Source organism: Lichenostomus cassidix, chromosome 6 (assembly GCF_008360975.1).
Source record: "Lichenostomus cassidix isolate B80296 chromosome 6, HeHo_3.0, whole genome shotgun sequence".
NCBI classification, from domain to species: domain Eukaryota; kingdom Metazoa; phylum Chordata; class Aves; order Passeriformes; family Meliphagidae; genus Lichenostomus; species Lichenostomus cassidix.
Genome location: NC_139487.1, coordinates 21549926 through 21569449, shown reverse-complemented (window position 1 = coordinate 21569449; position 19524 = coordinate 21549926). Strand labels below are relative to the sequence as shown.

Genomic DNA, 19524 nt, shown 5'->3' with positions numbered 1-19524 from the left:
AAGCTACTTCTACCACAAAGCTCAAAAGAGTTGGAAAGAAAGAAAAAAGGAAACAACAAAATATGCAACACATCTCTGCCTTTCTAACCCACCAACAGAATAAGAAATCCCCCAGAACTGAGGCATGCAGTCCTCAGCCATGACTCCAGTTTAAGATATTCCCATCTTTCCACTTCCCTACAACTTTGTCTTCAGGTCTGCTTCCACAGCACACTGCCTGTCAGTTATGCTAGGACAGCTAAGGAGGTGACACAAAAGTGGAAACAAACAGTCAGCAATGATAGAGGAAATATTTTCAATGAACACTGCTGCCAAGAAAATTATATATAAAACATCACCTTCCCAAGTTTGTAGAACTCAGGCTTAAGCATCTCTTTCTGAAGCAACAGCATGCACAGGAAATCCAGCTTTCATAGATGAAGCTCCACGTTTATATCAAATTTAACATAGAAACAGAGTGTATTTAACTAACTCTAAAGGAAATCTTTAAACATTAATAGGAAAGTGGTTCTGTCTATCCTTCCGCCACCAAAACAACAGACACTTTTCACATTTTCACTTTTTGTATAAAACTGAGGGTCACGTATTTTTCATAATATGAATACCTAAATGACTGTATTTGGCAGAAGGGGAAAAACCCCACACTACTTTCCAGGTGAAGAATGTCCTTGAGTTCACTTACAGAATCAGACAACTACTTGCCACTACAGTTGTACAGCCACCATAGAGGCATAGCTCCAAGAACATTATATTGAGCACATCGGCCATTTTTGAGCAGCCTGTGTTCCAATAAATAGCACATCCCTAGATTTTTTTTTTCTTATCAAAGTGCTCTACGATTATTTATAGTTCTATAATGTCGGTTTCACATAGGCATTTTCCCTTTTTAGATCTGCTGTGGTCTCAATATAACATCAAACACACTAATGAAAAGCTTTACAGAAGACAATTAAAATTCAATTGCAATAGTCACATATTTATTTAAACTTCAAGAGGGCAAAATACACAACAAGAACATTTCCCAGGATTTGACACTAGAATTAAAGAATGAAGAATATAAATAGAAAGCCAAATATAAGCATGAAGTAAAAGCAATGATTAAAACACATTAAAGAGTAAAGAGGGCATTACAGCACTACTGGCTTAATGATACAATGACTAGAAACAAAATGTTTCCCCTTAGAAGCATGTGGGATGAAAACTGTGGCATCTATTCAGGAAACAACCTCACTCCTGATTATGGAGATAAATTCCTAACATTAGGCTATAAAATAACCTGAAGGAGGAGAAACAGTAAAGTACATGAAGACCTAATAACAAAGTTATCAGCTGTACTGCAGAAGAACAAGGCAGAATGAAGATGTAAAATGAGAGGTGCAGTAGGTCACCATATTTTAACAGTCATTGATGGGAACAACTGTTTCCATGTTCTCTTCATTTATACAAATCACGGGAATTCCTTCTGAATAACATCATTTCAGCTGGCATGAAATTAAAAGCCCTCAATAGGCAAATGAACAAATGGACATTTATGAAAGGGAGCTTCCACCAGAAAAACACTCAGGTAATAAAATCTGTTTCTGGTGAAAGGTAACTTTCCTGCCCCACCACCAGTCTCCCTCTACCTTTTCATTCTGCCTACTCCTCACACAGGCTAATGACTCGTGTCATTTATCTCCTCAACATAATGCCTTTGCAAGCACTGAGATACAAAAAACACTTCAAGATGCACGCCTCCAGCACAGAATCTTCTCTGACTCAGTCTGCTGAGCTACCATTTAAATGTTCAAAGAAAACAAAGAGATGCAATATAATCACAAAATAGCAGACAGCAGAACAGAACCACGCAGGAAGGAAACAGTAGTGAGCTACTCGGGGCAGCCAAGAGCTTTGCACGTCACACCAGGAGGTGTTGGCTCATTACAGTCCCAATAAGAAAAGCACTTGGACTCTGCAGTAGTGTACTAGTTATGGGAGCTGACACTACAAGAAAACTTGGATCATACAGATAATAGCTGCTGGGAACCCCAAGCCGTGCAGCATGGCATGGGGCTGGAGTGGGGGCACAGCCCACTGTGCAGATGCCACCCTTAGAAAGGCTACACAACGGTGTTCATTTCAGCCCATACCGGATTTTATTAGATTAAAACACTTCTATGTTGCATTTCTACTGCCAAATAAAAGGATGTTTACATGAGAGCTTGTTGCTGCAGCCCTAGATGAAGGCAAGGCCACACAGCCGGCATCAGCAGCAGGCAGGAGCTGCCCAGGGCTCTTCTCTGGCAGTGGGCAGCTGGGCTCACCCAGCAGCCTGTGCAGCACAGCCCAGCCTGGCCCTGCTCAGCTCAACTCCTATTCACCCTGCTGTTCGACCATATTTTGTCAGTACTGAATCTCATCAGCAACATCTTTCTGTTTTTCAGGAGCTACAGTCTGCACTTGGAAATAATCTTTGGGTTTATCTCCCCTCCAATGTGGACAGCTATAGTTTAAGGCCAGCAACAGTTCCCCCATTCAAAATCGAAGTGATTCCTTCTAGGTTCTCAAAATCATTTCCTCTGAAGAAATTTTTGCTTGTTTGTGTTAGACAACACTTGCAGAACCTACTAGGATATATCAGAAGTGCAAGGACACCAACACACCCAAACTACACAAAAAGGCTGCAAAAAATTTGCAGCTCAAATATAAGAAAATGTGCAATGGAAAATGGCTGAATTGCTCACTAGACTGGATGAAACAGTTCAGCTCAAACATTATATACTCTGTTCATGAATAAGTATTTTTCAAACATAAGACGACACAGTGGTGCATTCGTCTGCATTTGGAACGGCAAAGCTTTTACGTAAATCAAATATTAATAATTTTCATGATACAAGTTTTCTGATACAGGTTTTTAATCTTTCTGTTCTTGTTGTGGGTTGTTGGGAAATTGTTTCTTTCTCCATGTTGGCAATAAAAATAAACAAATAGTTTATTATGATAGTGTATTCATAAGGCTTTTAAGAGAGCCTTAACTGTAGTTGAAGCTCCTGTAAGTGAAAATTGCATCTCCAGTGGAACTGAGATTAGACAGCATAAATTCTAAATATACTATTCATGGCAAAAAGAAACCGAAAAACAAAAGCAGTAGAGAGAAAACGCAAGTCATTCTTGCAAATCCATTCTTTTTCTTCCCTGTGTATAAGCATGCAAGCTGACTAAATGAGTAGGCTGGATAGTTGTTTTTTCTAGAATACTGAAAAAATTTGCATCACACTGAAGAGTTTCAGGGCAGGCTAAATTACTTTTGCATACTACAACTTGCCTAGTACACTAGAAACCAGAGTGCTGTTCCTGAAATTCCACTCTGTCTTCTCAAATACATGCTTTTTCAAAACAATTTTTCTCTCTCCCCTGGCCTTTTTCTTATCAGAGAAGGCAGGGAAGAAGAGAAATACATTTGTTACTCCAGTTATTCTGGAAAAATTCATCCTCTAACACATTTATTCTAGAAGTATCCAGAGCCTAGAGCATTTTCTGGCCGTCACCTTTAAATTTTAACTATTACAGAAGCAATGGGAACACAGAGACAAGAGAAGAATATCCTTTTCATTCATATGATGTTTCTGAAGGTTTTTTAATATACAGAGACTTTTCAAAAATGATCTCCGGTATAAGTAAGGAGAGCAACTGTAATTTTGATGGAAGCAAAAGCAGGGAACAGAATTGGGTTACAGCCATTTAAGTAGGCACACTCACAAAGCAGTCATTAATTAAGATATGCCTGACTGATAGCAATGCAGTCACTCCTGTCTACACGGTTTCTCAGGACTAGCATGTGCTTTTGGAATCTGGGTAGCCTTCTCCATGGCTCTGCCCCATTGGCGTTGATTATGTATGATTAATGGTTTAAAGGAATAAAAAGAGAAAGGTCAACTTCTGAGTTCAAAACAGAGCAGCTACACGGGGAGTAATTAAGATACTTGTGTAAGCATGATTAATAAGCCCAAACTGGCACACTGTGCTGTAAACAAGATGCAACCAGATGGTTAGGATGAAAAGGATTTTTCCTAAAAAGCAATTTTTCAATGCCTTGAAAGTTGGCTTATTTTTCCCCCTCTAAGCCTTACACAACTCATTATCTACACATCCTAAAGGGAAGAAAGAAATAGTAACCCCTTCAACATTCCCCCTTTCCTGGCTTTTTTCATACAGATAACTACAGTTTGCATGTAAATGGATTCAACTCATCTTTGTTTAACGTTGCCTTTTATGTCGAGTTTCATGAATTGCTAAGCCTGACAAGGTTCACTGGGAGTCTTTTAACTCCCACCCACAAGTTCTCCCTGGCTGTCATGTGACTGGCAGTATAGAGGGATCAGCAATGGCATTTATGGGGAAAGCGGGAAGACAGGTGTCAGAACGGTCCAGCAGGCAAACCGAACGAACACTAATCAGCTCTGGTGTTCTTTTACAATCCATATCTAATTCACAAGTTTCATTCTTTCTGAAAAACAATTACTAGGTTTTGAAGTTCATTGTGCATTTACTCAACTGTCTCTTCACATTAACGTAAGTGGGAGCAAGGAAAAAAGAGTCAGCAGGCAAGGGACATCAAAAGATCTTACAGAAGATGAAGGCTTTATTTTAAAGTAATATAATTACAGATGAGCATAATGTTTTACAATAAATTTAAATGTATAGTTACATCCTTATGCGCTAGGAAAATATTGGTTGGTTGTCTCTCGAGCTGAAACTCTGGTACATACAAATGACTTTGCTGAGAGAAGAAAAATAAACAAAAAAATCTCATTGCAACATCAAAGGAATGGATATTAAGGCAACAGTGGGAACAACAGAATCAGTACTCTGGGAAGTATCTACACTTATAAGGTTCATCTCTGAGAAATAAGATTAAAAAAGGAATATTTTGACATTTCCAATTTCTCTCAGTTCAACATATTTATTCAGCATAGGTAAACTTTACCTCATCTTTATCTAGTTTATAAAAAAATTTAAAAACCCAAAACCACAACTCTCTATTCCCCACTGACAAATCCTCTTAGAGTTTGAGTATATAATCTGGTAAAGCCTCAGCTAATCTTCATTGGTGGTAGTGTTACTGACTCCAGTATTGGGAAATTTGCTTTTGTGTTATGTATAATGTTAGGAGACATCTTAAACTCCAGCATGTTTTCTAGTGAAGTGCAGAATTTTTAGGCACTTCATTTTCACCCTCTCAAGAAGTTGCAGGCACACAGCATCTGTTTTGCAAATAATCCTTTTCCTCCGTGTAAATTAACATCCTTTCAAGGACTGCTATACAGAGAATAAATACTTGCAAAGGGGAATGAAAACGGTCCTATATCAGGACCTCAATGTACCATGATCCCATTGTTCAGCAGCAGAGCCAGATGCTTATGCAACTTGACTCTAGAAATATTTTCTCCATGAAAAAGTAACACATTCAAATACACATTTTGATTAGAAACTCAATACAGTACTCAAATGCTGTGTGACTTAGAAATTTTATTAATTTCTGAATTGTGATTCCAGGAACAGGATGGGCACTCCTCTAGAGATACAAGAGTATAGGAACTTCCAATCAATTAACCACAGACAAATGAAAAGCATTGCTCAGTTCCATGTGAGTAAATTTTGGCACCTGAAAAAGCATCATGGTATGTAACTGCTTTCCCTTTCTCACTGAGCATATCTTTCAATTTCTAGAAAGACAAGCCTGTATCAGTCCTGACTTTTACCACCACCCATTAAACAATGCTTCTCGGACAGGCAGTTATCATGAAATTCTGTAACGAAGTCAACATATAGATTGCTAGCATACTTCAACTTTGAAGTTGTTGAAAGGAGAACATTAGTAAGTTAAGGATGACCACTGATAAGCTAGCACTGCTAAGGATGCCTTCCTAGACCTAGATATGCATGGTTAAGAAATGAGATTAATTTTAAAGCATCCTGTTGGGCTGCCAAGAGTTTGGAAGCAAAACAATTAAAGTAACTCATCTCCAGATATCCTGCTCTCACACAATTTTCAAATTCACTTTGCAAAAGCAACAAAAATTCAGTATTGATTATGCCAAATCTATTGTTAGGACAAGTCTCCGGAGTCCAAACAATCATCTTGGAAAAAAAAAAAAAAAAAAATCAAGCTTATGTGAAATGTGTGTCCATTAAATTTGTGTTATTAGTTTATATGGGATGAGTCATACTATAGCTCTAGCCCACAATCAATCAATCATTCTCATTCTGCATTTCTGGGGGTTTTCTGTCTATTGTACCAACAAAAAGTAAGCAAACAAGCTGGCACTGCTGTTACTCACCACTGTTGATGAATAAACAGGAAACAAAGCTGGATACATAAACTTGTGCTAAATACATTTCTACACATTGAGAGCTTCAGCTTCAGACCGTCTCTGATTACTGATCTCTTAGAACAAGTGGATGTATTCAACACTGAGCAGTAATTTTCCCCAAATTACTTTTCTTTTTCTAAACCACAGTGCATGCTGCACCCCAACACAATGCTGTACTAATTTCTATACTACACAGAAGGCTTGGAGTTACAAAAACCAGAAGAGAAAATGTAACATATAGACAGACTTTACTCTTTCATAGCATTTCAGCTAAGAGGCTCCAACATTTCAAATACAAAATTATATTGAAATTAAAAAATAAATTCTTTAAAAAGGAAAAAAAACCCTCTGAATATATTTTCATTACCACCAAGAAAGGTTTTCAGATACACATTCATACGTGAACACAAGCAAATCAACACTAAATCTAAACTTGAGCATAGGAAAGTCTAGAATGATTTATCTTAAAAGGGAAGTTCCAGAAAGATATAAACTGTCCCATATTAATTAATCCAAACACACACAGTGAGTAACACCACATTACAAGCACACAAGTAAAGAAGTTGTCTCTGTATCCCTGTCCACCCAGACTCCAGCACACACTGTAAGTCATCTCCTTAGCACCTCAGATTCAAGTCAGACAATGTTTATGCTCATTTTTTGCTTGTTTCTTTCTTTCCCGTGCAGAAAAAGCAGAGTATTCATATTACCTTAATGGATTGAGGTCCATTTTAACAAAGCTATTAAAAGCCACGCTTATGCCATTATTTTTAAAGTATTTTCTGCAATACCACATTGAAGAGTGCTCTTGCATCAGCTCTGAAACTTTAAAAGGACAACTTATATTTCTATCTAGTTTTGGTGTCTGAAATGACATCCTCAATAATGTCTGTGATTTCTCAACAGCTTAAAAGGAGAAAATTATCCAGTTGAACAGTCAAAAACCAAAAGCCATTATGACTGCACTGGGGAAACTGGCTCCACACAGTGTTTTTGCAAAGATCCTATTTCAGACTACAGTGCACGCTTTGGACAAACACACCACAGTCTCCCCAGACTGAAAAACAAATACCAGGTTGTTGTAAGCCTGTTTTATCTTTTTAAACCAGTCCTATCCTGGAAGCATCTCTATTTCAAGCTATTTGTGAGTGACTTCAGACATCAGGACAATGCTGTTCTACACGTCAGCAAAACAGAGAACTGACAGGTAGACTACAAACAATGACAATCACCAAGAAGCAACTAGGTTAGCTTAAGCTATTTTTTTTTTTTTGGAAGGCCCTCAAGGCATAGAAACTAGTGCACCGACTACAACAAGATATGCAGATTGAGTCCATATGGTCAAACTACCCTGATTTTCAAACAAGACTCAACCACTATGCAAAGATGTCACTGAGTGATATCAGTAACATTGATAACCAACAACATTTTTGCCAGCAACAACCTTTAATCATCTGTGTCTCAGTGTTTCGAAGTGATATATTTCAAAAATGTCAAAACTCAGTGAAATGTGGTACTAAAATTAATAGTCTGTTTGCTTTCCCTATTGATATACCAGGTTTCAGACTGTCAAAGTGCTTTTAGTTGTAAAAGAAAAAGTACAAAGTTGTTTTGACAACTACAAAAAGATTTATCAGTTACATGTACCTGCTGAAGTACCTAGATTCTCAAAGTAAAAATGAGTGTATGCAAGGTTCTAATACTAAAAGTTGTCAAGTGAATATCAATATATAATCTTGCAAACAAGATCAACTTCAAACTATTTTATCATATAGCATATTACCTTGAGCTAAGGTGTGTTACTTAACAATACTAAATTAATTTTCTACATCTGCTTTGCTTTCAGTAGGCATTTTTTTCATGCTTACAAAACTTGAGTTCATCCGTGTTTTAAAGTGGATTTATTTCTCTCTAAGCCATTTATGTCTAAGATACCTCTTACATAGAAGTTCACAGCAAAGTGCATGTACACACAGACAATAATTCACATTCATAGTCTCTGCCCCTTATCTAACTCACTTGAGCCAACATTAGCAGAATAAGCAAAGAAAAAAAGAATTCCTGAAAAGATTAGGTTTCAAATTCACACCATGAGACTGTCTACATCATCATTATTACTATTATTATTATTATTATTAGGGAAAAAAAGGCTTTATTGCATCTCATCAAAATCCTTTACAATCTGGAAAAGAGGAATACTCACATCTGTTAAACTGCTGAGACAGCAAATAAAGCAACAAAACCCTTTCATGTACTATTGCTCAAATTTATTATTAGAATAAATAATGCCTACAGCTTTCCATTTTTTTAAAGTCTAAATTAAAGAGTGTAAGCCAGTCTTATTGGGATATTCCTAGAAGTTCTAAGTGTCTGCAACCTATTTTACATTTGCTTTAAGAAGCTCTGATAGACTTTTATAACAAGTATTCAGCATTGATAGCAAAAATAACAGAAGTGGACAACAGTAAACAAATTATGTTTACAGCTTAAGTTTCATATTCCTAAAATACAGCATGCAACCTGTAATGCTACTTCATGAAAGATTGAATCAGTATTACAATTATAAATTCTAGCAGAGAAATAGTTGTGACTGCATTAAAGTCCATTTCACAAGTTACATTGGATGTAATTATTATAAAATATTCTGTTAAAACTTTTAATATTTAATAGCTTATTTTATTATTGCATAAAAATATGAAGAATTATCAAACACTGCTCCATACAAATCTGTAAGATATCTCTGCTTTTCAGGTAGAGCATCCATAGAGAACACCAAGATTTTTAGCTCACTTTTTTCCCCCTTGTATTCGCTACAGAGAGTTGAAAATTCCTCAAAGTTTCATTCTCCATATCAAATTGATATGGCTGACAATTAGTACTTCCTGCAGCAAGGACAGCTAATAAAGCACTGGAAACCTACTGCAGGTTTCCTCCCTTTACTACCCCATGCAAAGCCTGAAAAACAGCCTGTAATCTGACCAATTCTCATGTCATGCTCAATAGGAAGCTCATTCTTTTATCTGCATCTGGATTGGTAACTAAAATGAAACTCTTTTCCACCACCCAGACCCAGACAAAGTATGTTCTTCTTTTCAGCCTTTAACATCCTTACTTCTAGAGTCAATTAATATCATCATCCTTAAAACAACCTTAAAACATGAACAATTCTGCAGTCACTTTATCCACATTTACTGTATAATGAAACAAAGAGACTAGCATGGGTTGATCATGAAGAGACCCCAGTGCCCCACAAAGCTTAAACTATTCAATTCCACAAAATACACCATTATATACCTTTAAATATCAGCAAAAGTTAGGATTGTATTTAGATAATAAAAGCAAAGAATCATTTTTCTTAGATGAGATCTCAATGCCTCAAAGAAGCCTGCACACAACTACAGAAGTTTTATTTGAAGCCTTCTCACACACTCAATCTCAACAGAAAGACAAATTTTCTCGAATATGCCAAATAAACAAATGTTTCTCCAGAATCTGCAAGCATTACACAAAAAAAGTGCAGTAATTTATATGATTGCCTATGTAATGACCACTGGCTCATCACCAGTGATCCCATCTAGCCTTCATCACGAAGGTTTAACAAACTTTAAAGAAAATCTCATATATGAAGTTCAGTCTCCAAAAAGAATACAAAGGAGAAAACAAAAACCCAGAATTTCTTATACTCAGAATATAACACTCCTAGCAAATAAGGTTCATGCAAAACATCTGTTTTTCAGGTACAATGAAATAGCAAGGCTATACCTAGCAAAAAGAAATCACAGTTAAGTAACATATAAAGCAAGAAAGCATAGGATTACCTCCTTTGGTAGCAGCACACAGTCACAAGCCCCCGCATAAAAACCTTTTTCCTTGTAGAGATTAAAGATTATTTCCACCAGCAGAGCATCCCTGCTATGGTTGAAAAATCTTTTTTTCTAAATTCTTATTTGCAAGTGCTGGACTTCAGAGCAGGAAAGCTTTCTTCTTTCCACCAAGTCCTTCCAACTGAAAGCAATGGAGTCTCTATGTGAACTTAAAAAGCGAGGTCCAGGTGGAAGCTATATAAGACTTAGAAACTGAAACACCTGGGACAGAAAAATCTTTTATCCTTTTCAAGTGATTTCAGCTGTGGCAGAGGGATGGGGTAACGGGTCCTTGTTTGCTGCTGAAAAGCAAGGATTAATGACAACATTTCAGTAATTTGCTTTTTGTCAAGACTCTACTATGTACTGAAAGCCAAAAGACAATGAGCTCAAAAAGATGACACTTCCCTCTCATATCCACCTCTCCTTTTCTCCCGTACTGTGAAGTCACTACGGTCACTTTTTGAGGCATGGTTGACATTTGTTTTTTCCACAGTACTTACCACCATTTCAAATTAAGTTCATTGTAGGTAATTTTCCTTATTTTAAGCATTCATAATAGCACCAAGCTGGCAAATACAGCTAACATTCTGGCTTAGCGCAGTATAAAAGTGGATCAGAGGAGCAGTGAGAATGAGCAAGTGATCATATTCCAACCAGCACCTTCTTTTAAAAAGGTCAAGTAGAAACATCTGTGATTGTCTTGAGGCAAAGAGGATGGGTCAAGAGTGTGTCTGATGTAGTTATTTTGGTAGAATTTAGGCTGGTAATCTGCAAGAGGCATTCCAGCTCTGAAACTGCAGCCTCTCCTCCAGCCTAATGAAGGCTTCTCATACAATGGCTACTCTCAAAGCAGATATTCAGACATGTAAGAATACTGAATAGAGGATAACTGGAACTATGACCATCTCTCTGTACAGCTGAGGAACACAAAATGTTTTGTTTCTTTGAAGAAGTTCTCCTTGAGGCCATGTATCCTGACAGGTTCACTCGAGTTCCATGATGCTACAAATACCTGAATTAATCCCTTCTGTTTTCCTATGGAGTCATACCCCTGTTTGGTGTCCACAGAAGAGGTGGTTCTCCTTTGCAGCTCCCTCTCTCTGACATGACCAGACTTCACACAGTGCCTGTTCTGCCTTCAGTGTGGTATGGGGTTATTATACTGCAGCCCCTCCACAGCCATGAGGTTAGCAGGCCCTTCCTGCTGGCCAAAGCTGGTCACCTCCACCAGCTTCACCCATTCCCCCACCCAGGAACTTACTCACCCAGTTATTTGGGGAGATTATGGAACACATACACTGGCACACAGTCTTCATAGGTAACAATCTAAAAATACATGCTTTATTTCCCCATAAGGAAAAAGGAAAAGCCTCAGAGAAGTACACCACAATTATCTTAAAAGAGTTAGCACAATAGGTGCCTGTATTCACAAAGCAAAGCTATTGTCAGAAGCAGAAATCTCTGCATAGCAGCAACGTGCTGTTCTTCAAGGATTGTTTGGACACAGGCTGGATTCACCTTGTGAACAATATGCCACCTAATGTTCCCTTCTACAGCTCAAAAAAACCTCCCATTCACTATCTAAATCCTTCTTATGTCATGACAAAGAAAAATTAGGATCTTCTACACCTATACAGTTCAGAATTAGGTCAAAATAAATGCCTCTCCCTTCACAACTTTTAGATCAGCTGTAGAATCTTTGCTTTCAACATCTCTGCTTAGGGAAATAGCTCTTGTTAATGCTGTCTCCAAGAAAGCCAAGTCAAGTCAGATTTACTAAAAGATTACCACAGAGATTTATCAAAAGTGATTGGAAACTAAAAACTCAAGGAGCACGATCAAAAACAGTACAAAGGCCAGGCCTCAGTCCTGACCTAAAACAGTAGAAATGGCATGTACCAGAGAGATATGAGCAGTGCAGCAAGGCAGAAGCTAAGACAAATAAATAGGATCAATTAAAAAGACAAAGGAACAGTAATTTCATATGAACATTCAGTTTAAAGTATTATCAGAACTATATCCATAGGAGCAAACAGTGAGGGGCAAATTGAGCAGACATCCAAAGCAAAACACCTGATACTAACGACCCAATGTCCAACATTAGATGCTTTTTAGAGGACTTAATGGCTAATTGATGTAACCTGTTTCCAAAGAGTGGCTGCTCAGCAGCAGCTGGAGCATATCAGATGCACCTCTGAGGAAAACCCTGCAGTTCAACTATGTTCAAAACGAATCCAGACTCTGCAGATCCAAGCACGTGGAAGGGCAAAAGAGGTGCCTCCAAAGCACAAGCCTTACCCAGACTAAATGGGCAATGCAGACACATGCTAAAAGTCAGAGAAAGCAGCAGCAGTATTAGCCCTCTGGACAGGACAAGGCTAAGGACCTGAATTAACAGTTTGGCAATGAAAGCAAAGTATAAACAACCTATTTTGTTGAGAGGCAGAGATAAAATTATACATGCTGCAATGAAGATACTGTTAAGGCTGTGTCACCTTTTTATAATCTGGTTTAGGCTTAGGTAACAGTTTAATACATTAAACCATTCAAGAAGTGATATGATGGTAAAACAGGACTTCTTCATCCAGAGAAGTGCAATATAGTTCCGAATTTAGTGCCTCTTTTCCCTCTGTTACAAAGTAATCTGGTAATTGGTACATTTTTGTTTTAAAAAAAGGCTTTTTAGTCACTGATTTACATGTTCTGAATGGAACAATGAAGTTCAGTATGATAAAATCTATACACAGTAAATTGCATTAAGCTACTAATTAGCAGTTTCTTAAAGTATACCTGACACATTGAATCTATGACACTATTAGGAAAATGATAAGTTCTGTGGAACCCAAAGTTAATTTATATATCTCTTCCTTTTGCTAACAGTGAAAACCAGGGACTGGAGGGATTTCACCCATAACATTATTAAGAAAAAGGCTTAGACTTGTTTATTAAAGAGGAAATCATCCTTGATCATTTTGATTAGATTATTGTATCCAGTGAATCAGTGTTCACAAGTCTAAGACTATACAAACTAGTGCTTATGACAGAAAAGTAGAAAGCTAGGGCAGCAAAGGAAACATGGCAAGATTTGTGAACAGATTGTGTTCTGGAGGGTTGTCACGAGGAATTGGTAACATGATTACTGGAGCCCTTGCAAGACCAAGACCAAGCTGAATCCAGTAAAACATCTAGCGAAATGGCAAAGTAAGCATTTTACAGGCTCCATCCAGTGCTGATATGGCTGTAGCCTGTCATATAGAATCTAAACTCTTCTCCATCTTCTATTCATTGGTGTGTCCTGAGCAGATGGAATTTGACAGTGATAACAGTGCTTTCTCTTAGCCAACTTTTTCAAAATCACTTCCTCCCTCTTTATGAAAAATATGGTAATTTGCTCATGTTTCCATGGAGGAAAGGTAATATTTAAATGCAGGACAGTACAAACAAGCAAGTAAAAGAAAGGCAACAGCACTGACCACTCAGTTCCATGCCTGCCCAAATGCATCCCCACAGTTCTCTGCATTACAACAGACACTGAAGTGATCCACAAAGTGCTCCCTAGTTGTTAACTCCAGCAGTTGAAGTATTACCGTCCAGACTGAATTTTTTCTGAGGGCCGTTTTACGTTTTTCTTTTTATTTTTTATATATATATAATGGCCTACTTACTTTGTATCTCCTTATACTTATTAGGATAAAATTCCACATTTATCCTCTGCTTTTCCAGTGAGTCTACTACATGGGCAATCTGACAGCAGAATTATGTATGGCACTGCTGTCAGTCTCAGAGATACAAATGTCTTTCTCCTACAGCCAACAACCTGAAGCCATTTAGCACCAAGTTTACGCAACAATAAGCAGAAGTAGCACCATACCTCTGCCTCCCAAACACCCTTACTAGCAATCTTTATTTTTCCTTGCAAGCTTTGTGATGGACAGCTCTGTCTGAATTTTACTTTTAAAAAACAGTATACTTTCATACCACGTTGCATAAAGTTGATGGCTTGTTAAAATTAACCTTCATCTTAAGACAAAACTCTTCATAATACAGAGCATCTCATTTTTAAGAGCCATAAATATTTTCAGGAGGACTATATTTATGCAAACACTGCTACCCCAGGCAGTTGCACTTGGCAGTTCATGCATAGGTGGATTAAAAAGAAAGGGCAGGGAATGGGTCAGATGCAGAGGAAGAGCTGGTCACTTCATTTATTTACCTAATCTGCTTGGCTATTGCCAGCCAAGTTTGCTCTTGGAACAATGAGAAAGGCCAATTAATTTATCAATCTGTACTCCTCTCTGCCATAACATATTTTCCCCTTGCCAACAAAAAACGTGTCCATTATCAGCCAGGTCCCTGTCCTCCCAGGCAGCTCGTGCAGCTGTATAATTACACTTCTTCCCTTGACAACTTGCATGATTGTTTTCCTAACAGTATATTACTTCGTTAGTACTTTCCAATATACGTTATTTTTAAACTGTCACTTTTGCCCAACTCATCCCAATTCGCACTCGTCTGTTTATCATAACAATCATTAATAACTGTCACTCCACGCCATCAATTTAACGAACTCACTCCCTCATTAGCATGTTCTAGCATTTGTTCCGTAGAAAGGCTGATTATTTTCTACAACAGGCCAAGCCAATTACTTTAGTGAAATGGAATCACATTAATCAAAACTTAACAAGGTGGCAAATTTAAAGATATCAGATTGCAAAAGACAGCATAACTAATATGTCAATGTCAGAGATACTACGTAGGTATGCAGCAGCTGTACTAAATATATCTCTTCACGAAGGCCACATGAATTTTGACATTTCATATGATCTGACAACTACCAAAGTGATATTAGAAGGCTGGAGGCTGGGCTGAGCTGCTCCCAATGGCTTCTGCACATTCTGGCAAGGGCAGCAAAAAAATGCAAAGGGTGAGGAGAAAAAGGAAATGGTGACTACATATGTCCACAATGCCTGGTAGATGGCACTTTATCATGTCCCTCCATGCCAAGATATTTTCTTTTACACTTTAAATGATGATGCTCATCAATTGTACCCTGACAGCTGCATCAGAACCAGCTGTAAATATGCAACATCCAGCAGTGTGAAAATATGCTGACACAACAAACACATATTAGTTTTTACCTTTTGGTCTACATTGCAGAGAGGATGGAAGATTCTTCTAACAGCATCTTTTTCCTTTTAATGAGTAAGTTCACACTTTTATTTTTCTCTGTCACTTTTAAAGAAGGTTTCAAGTCAAAGAGCCCACATCCCAAATCTTCACACAATCCAACAGTTCAACCATTTCTAAATATATTTTATTTATGAAGCAGCAGAAGGTAAGCACTCACCATTAGTCCTTACCAGTGGACAGGAAATTACAGCTTTGTTAAACACATCTCAATGCTCTTTGGTTTTCCATACAGAAAGACGCAAATGCTCATGGCTCATTTATAAAAAAAAAAAAAAAATTAAAGCGGGGAAAAATATCCCAAGGCTTACAACTTCTGTTGTATAATATTATTAGGCTTGGTTATATCATACAGTTCAAGAAATTGCACAGTGATTCATTTTTTACAACTTAAATAGCTATTTGCTTCAGTTGCCAGGTTGAACATGATAAATGTATATGATAAAAAAGAACAAAGAGAAGGGCCAGTTCTTATAAACCTACAACATTAGTCAATGTATTAACCCATTCCTTTCTAACTGTTGGCATTTTAGTGTTCATCATGCACAATTCTGCTCAGATCTACCTGTGTTCTACTAAATATTTGGATTTGGACAAATATATGATTATACAAAGAATTGCTCATTTTCATTAACCTCTAAACTTCCAGTACTTTTAAGATGCAATGTTAAGCCATCACCAAATCTAAAATCAGAGGAAAGTTAGACTAAAAACAGAGCTCAAAGATCACCTCACCCATCCCATCCTTGTTGATATAATCAAGTTTATGCCATTTGTAATCAAAATGAAAAAAAAAAAAGAAAAGAAGAAAAGAACACTTGTAAGAAGGTGCACTCATTTGCCCATGCTCATGTTTAACAGTACTTATTGGGAGAAAACTTCTCCTTATATTCAGCCTATACTCTTTCTGTTACCATGTGAGCGCTATTCGTTATTCTTTCTCTACTGACTGAAGAACAGTTGGTTACTAAAAAGGGCAGTGGTCATTTTTCACATATTTGCAGGCTTATACACTTCTTCCTCCCAACACCTATCCTAATTTTAATTTTTTCCAATTCACTTTTAACAGTCAAAAATGCCATTTAAATTTCTAAGACAATACTGTGATGTACATACTAAAGTAATTAGAATTTTTGCCAAAAAGTTAAATTAACTCACTAACACGCTTAGAAATACTTGTCCCATATGATATCAACTAGTATCTTTTGGGTTCACTATTTCTAAATTCAAATGACATGTTAATAGATATTAAACCTTTACATGAGAGATGTCATAACCTAAGATTTAATATAGGATTAATTTATCTAGAAACACCAATTGTTAAGATTAACACAAGCATGTCTAGAAAAAGCAATTAAAAAAAGGGTAACAACAAGATTTTTTACATTTGAGCACACAGGTGTGGGAGACAAGAAGTTCAGATTGCTTTGAGGGACACTTTGGTATACAACTAAGGGTGAAACTTTCTAGGCAAATGATGAAATGCTCTTTTAATTGATATTTTCATGATTACAGTGAATCATGTGAAAAAGTGAATAAGATCAATGGAAAACAGAAACTAAAACACCATCTCATTTCCCATTTGAGAAGACATTGGCAGATTCACAGTTCTCACTCTGGATTTTCTTGAACCAAGGCAAGAACTAAGCCTTCACATCCCCCAAGTGACTAACTTCTCTGTCAGCTGTTTCTACAGACAGCCTGTAGCACGCAGACATTGAAGAGACACCATGAGGTTCACCAAAGCACTGACAGCCAAACTCCAGCCAAAGCAGACCCGAGGCCAGGCTCAGTGAACACTGCTCCTGCCCCTGGCTGACATTCCATCCCTCTGCACACCAAGGCTGGAACAGGGAGGATTTCTACTTCCACCCCCTCCCAACCACCAGCCTGCTTCAAGAAATATTCCATTTTCCTCACAGCAATAGCTATCACCTGATAATAACAACATGTGCATTTCCACCTTTTCTCCACTATACAGCACAGAACTTTTTAAAATATTACTTTAAGGTTTATAACACATGTTAAAACAACAGCCTACATTAAAATAATGGATTCATGTCTCAAATTATTACCACTAACTACTACTTTTGAACTGTATTTTATTAATTTAGTTATTGCTCAGAAGACTCCCTCCAAAGCAATATATTCATATCTTTTCCCTTTTGCTATCTTATTCTTTCATATCAATTAATTTCCAAAGATGACAACTTGAGCTAGTCTTTGTAACGGTTCTCATTTTGTATGAATAAATTATGCATAACAATATAGCTCTGTTCACAACCATTCAAGGCAGAATATATTCTCATCTGATGTATAATAATTTGGAATTGACCTGCTAAATATAAAAGTAAATAACAAAGTTCTCTACCAGAAATTATGCTAAAAGCTCCATTGTCATCCATTCCCGTGCATCACTTAGTTAGAAATGCAGAGACGCTTGTCTTTTTTAAACCTTACACTCTGAACCCTGGCATCTTTGAACTGCTTCCAGGAAGGATGTGGTGTACATATTAAATGAGCATCATGAGTATGAACAGTAAAGCAATTGAAATGAAATTTAATTTCTGGATTTGGAATGATCCATTTCTTTCAAGATACATGTAAAAATTTAGCTCCTGCCTTTCCAGTGTGTGCTGCATGTTCTGTCTAAGATTAATCCCACAGGAGGTTTTTTTATTTCCTACTCTGCCTATCTTTCATCTTCACCCCAGACTAAGCAGATGGATGTGAATTCAAAGTTTTCTGATCTTTAGCACAAGTTATGGAGGGTTATCTTTGGCTGTATATCTTTCTGCTGGCAGCACTCCCTTGGTGATGAAGGATTAACCACCACAGCTGTCTCTTCCCAGAATGATGCAGTGCAGCGCTCCTCAACACGACAGCATCACTTAATCTTAATGTCCGCTCTTCCAGCGCAGCCGCGCAGGACAAAGCCAATCAACATCAGATGCCACCAAGATGGACCTACTGCTTGGCCCTGGAGTCTTTCACCCTCACACACCTATTAATCAACATCATCCAGACCAATCCCAGTGTTCACTTCTTTCAAACCACAGTTAAACTAAGCCAGGTTTTATATTAACAGACTGAGAGATATAGAAATCTACCCAGAGATAAAGCATGCATAGGCAGAACTGTAGAGCAAATGCAAATAAAGTTTTAAACCTCCTTATTTACAAAACAAAGGTGTTTATTTTGTTTAAAAGCATAACTACCACAATTTCTATTTTTTTACATTTTGAAACTCACAAATAAGAAAAGCTGCCTATTATCTTTCATGTCTCCGAAGACTTAAGAAGGCATAACTACAACATCTTGAGCTTGATGTTTTTATGGGGAATTGTTCTATCCCACAAATACAGAATGCACATTACCAGAAGTTCCTTAGTCTTCTGCAGACACATATTATCTTGCCAAGATTTATTTTCTCTACTTTAACCTATTGTATGCAGACGGTTTAGTATTTTCCCCTCTTCTATCTGCTCCCCCCAGTTCCAGAGCAATTATAACATAGCTCCTTCCTTTATCCCTCCTCCCCATTTTAAAGCTAGCAAGTTCTCAACAGCAAACGCAATAAAACAGTAAATTATTGCTAGAGTTTACTAAACAAATGCAACCTAGTTAAATTTAGAAAAATCTTCACTTTTGCTTACATTTGCAATTTTACTGCTGAACTACTGGTATTTCTTACTTATGCAACATTAAAATGTATAAGAAATCCTCTTGTGTGCTATATGCAGCAACTACTCTTGATTTATAATACCCAATTTAGAAAAAAACCCCACAACTAAACCTGATTTAAATCACAGATTACTCTGTAAAACACAAGCAAGGAACTATTCCAAATCCTAAATGTAATTTAAACATATTTATATTTTACAGTGATATATTTTCCCCTATTCCTTGTCTTACTACTGTAAACTTTCTGTAATTATATAAGCAATTTCCCTGAGGTCACAACATTGATCACAGTTATATATTGCTCAAGTATTACAAAACATAACTTGCAATAAAATATTGCTGGACATCACTACATAATTTCACACAAAGAACTGCACAACTGAAGTTCAAGAGTGCTGAATTTGGCAATGGGGTGTTTTCAATAGATTATTCAT

The 19524-nt window shown here is 37.2% G+C and overlaps 1 protein-coding gene across 5 annotated transcripts in view; it reads right to left on the bottom strand.

The window, feature by feature from the left end:
- LRMDA (leucine rich melanocyte differentiation associated) overlaps positions 1-19524 on the bottom strand; it is a 661880-nt gene that overhangs the window by 489899 nt on the left and 152457 nt on the right. Inside the window, exon 1 of one of the 5 annotated variants that reach the window (XM_085063984.1) lies at positions 10172-10737. The exons of the other annotated variants lie outside the window; for them this stretch is intronic. Within the exon in view, the coding sequence (XP_084920110.1) occupies positions 10172-10209 (38 nt within the window). The 5' untranslated portion in view covers positions 10210-10737. Of the gene's footprint in view, positions 1-10171; positions 10738-19524 lie in introns of those variants that run through there. 5 annotated transcript variants of the gene reach the window in all.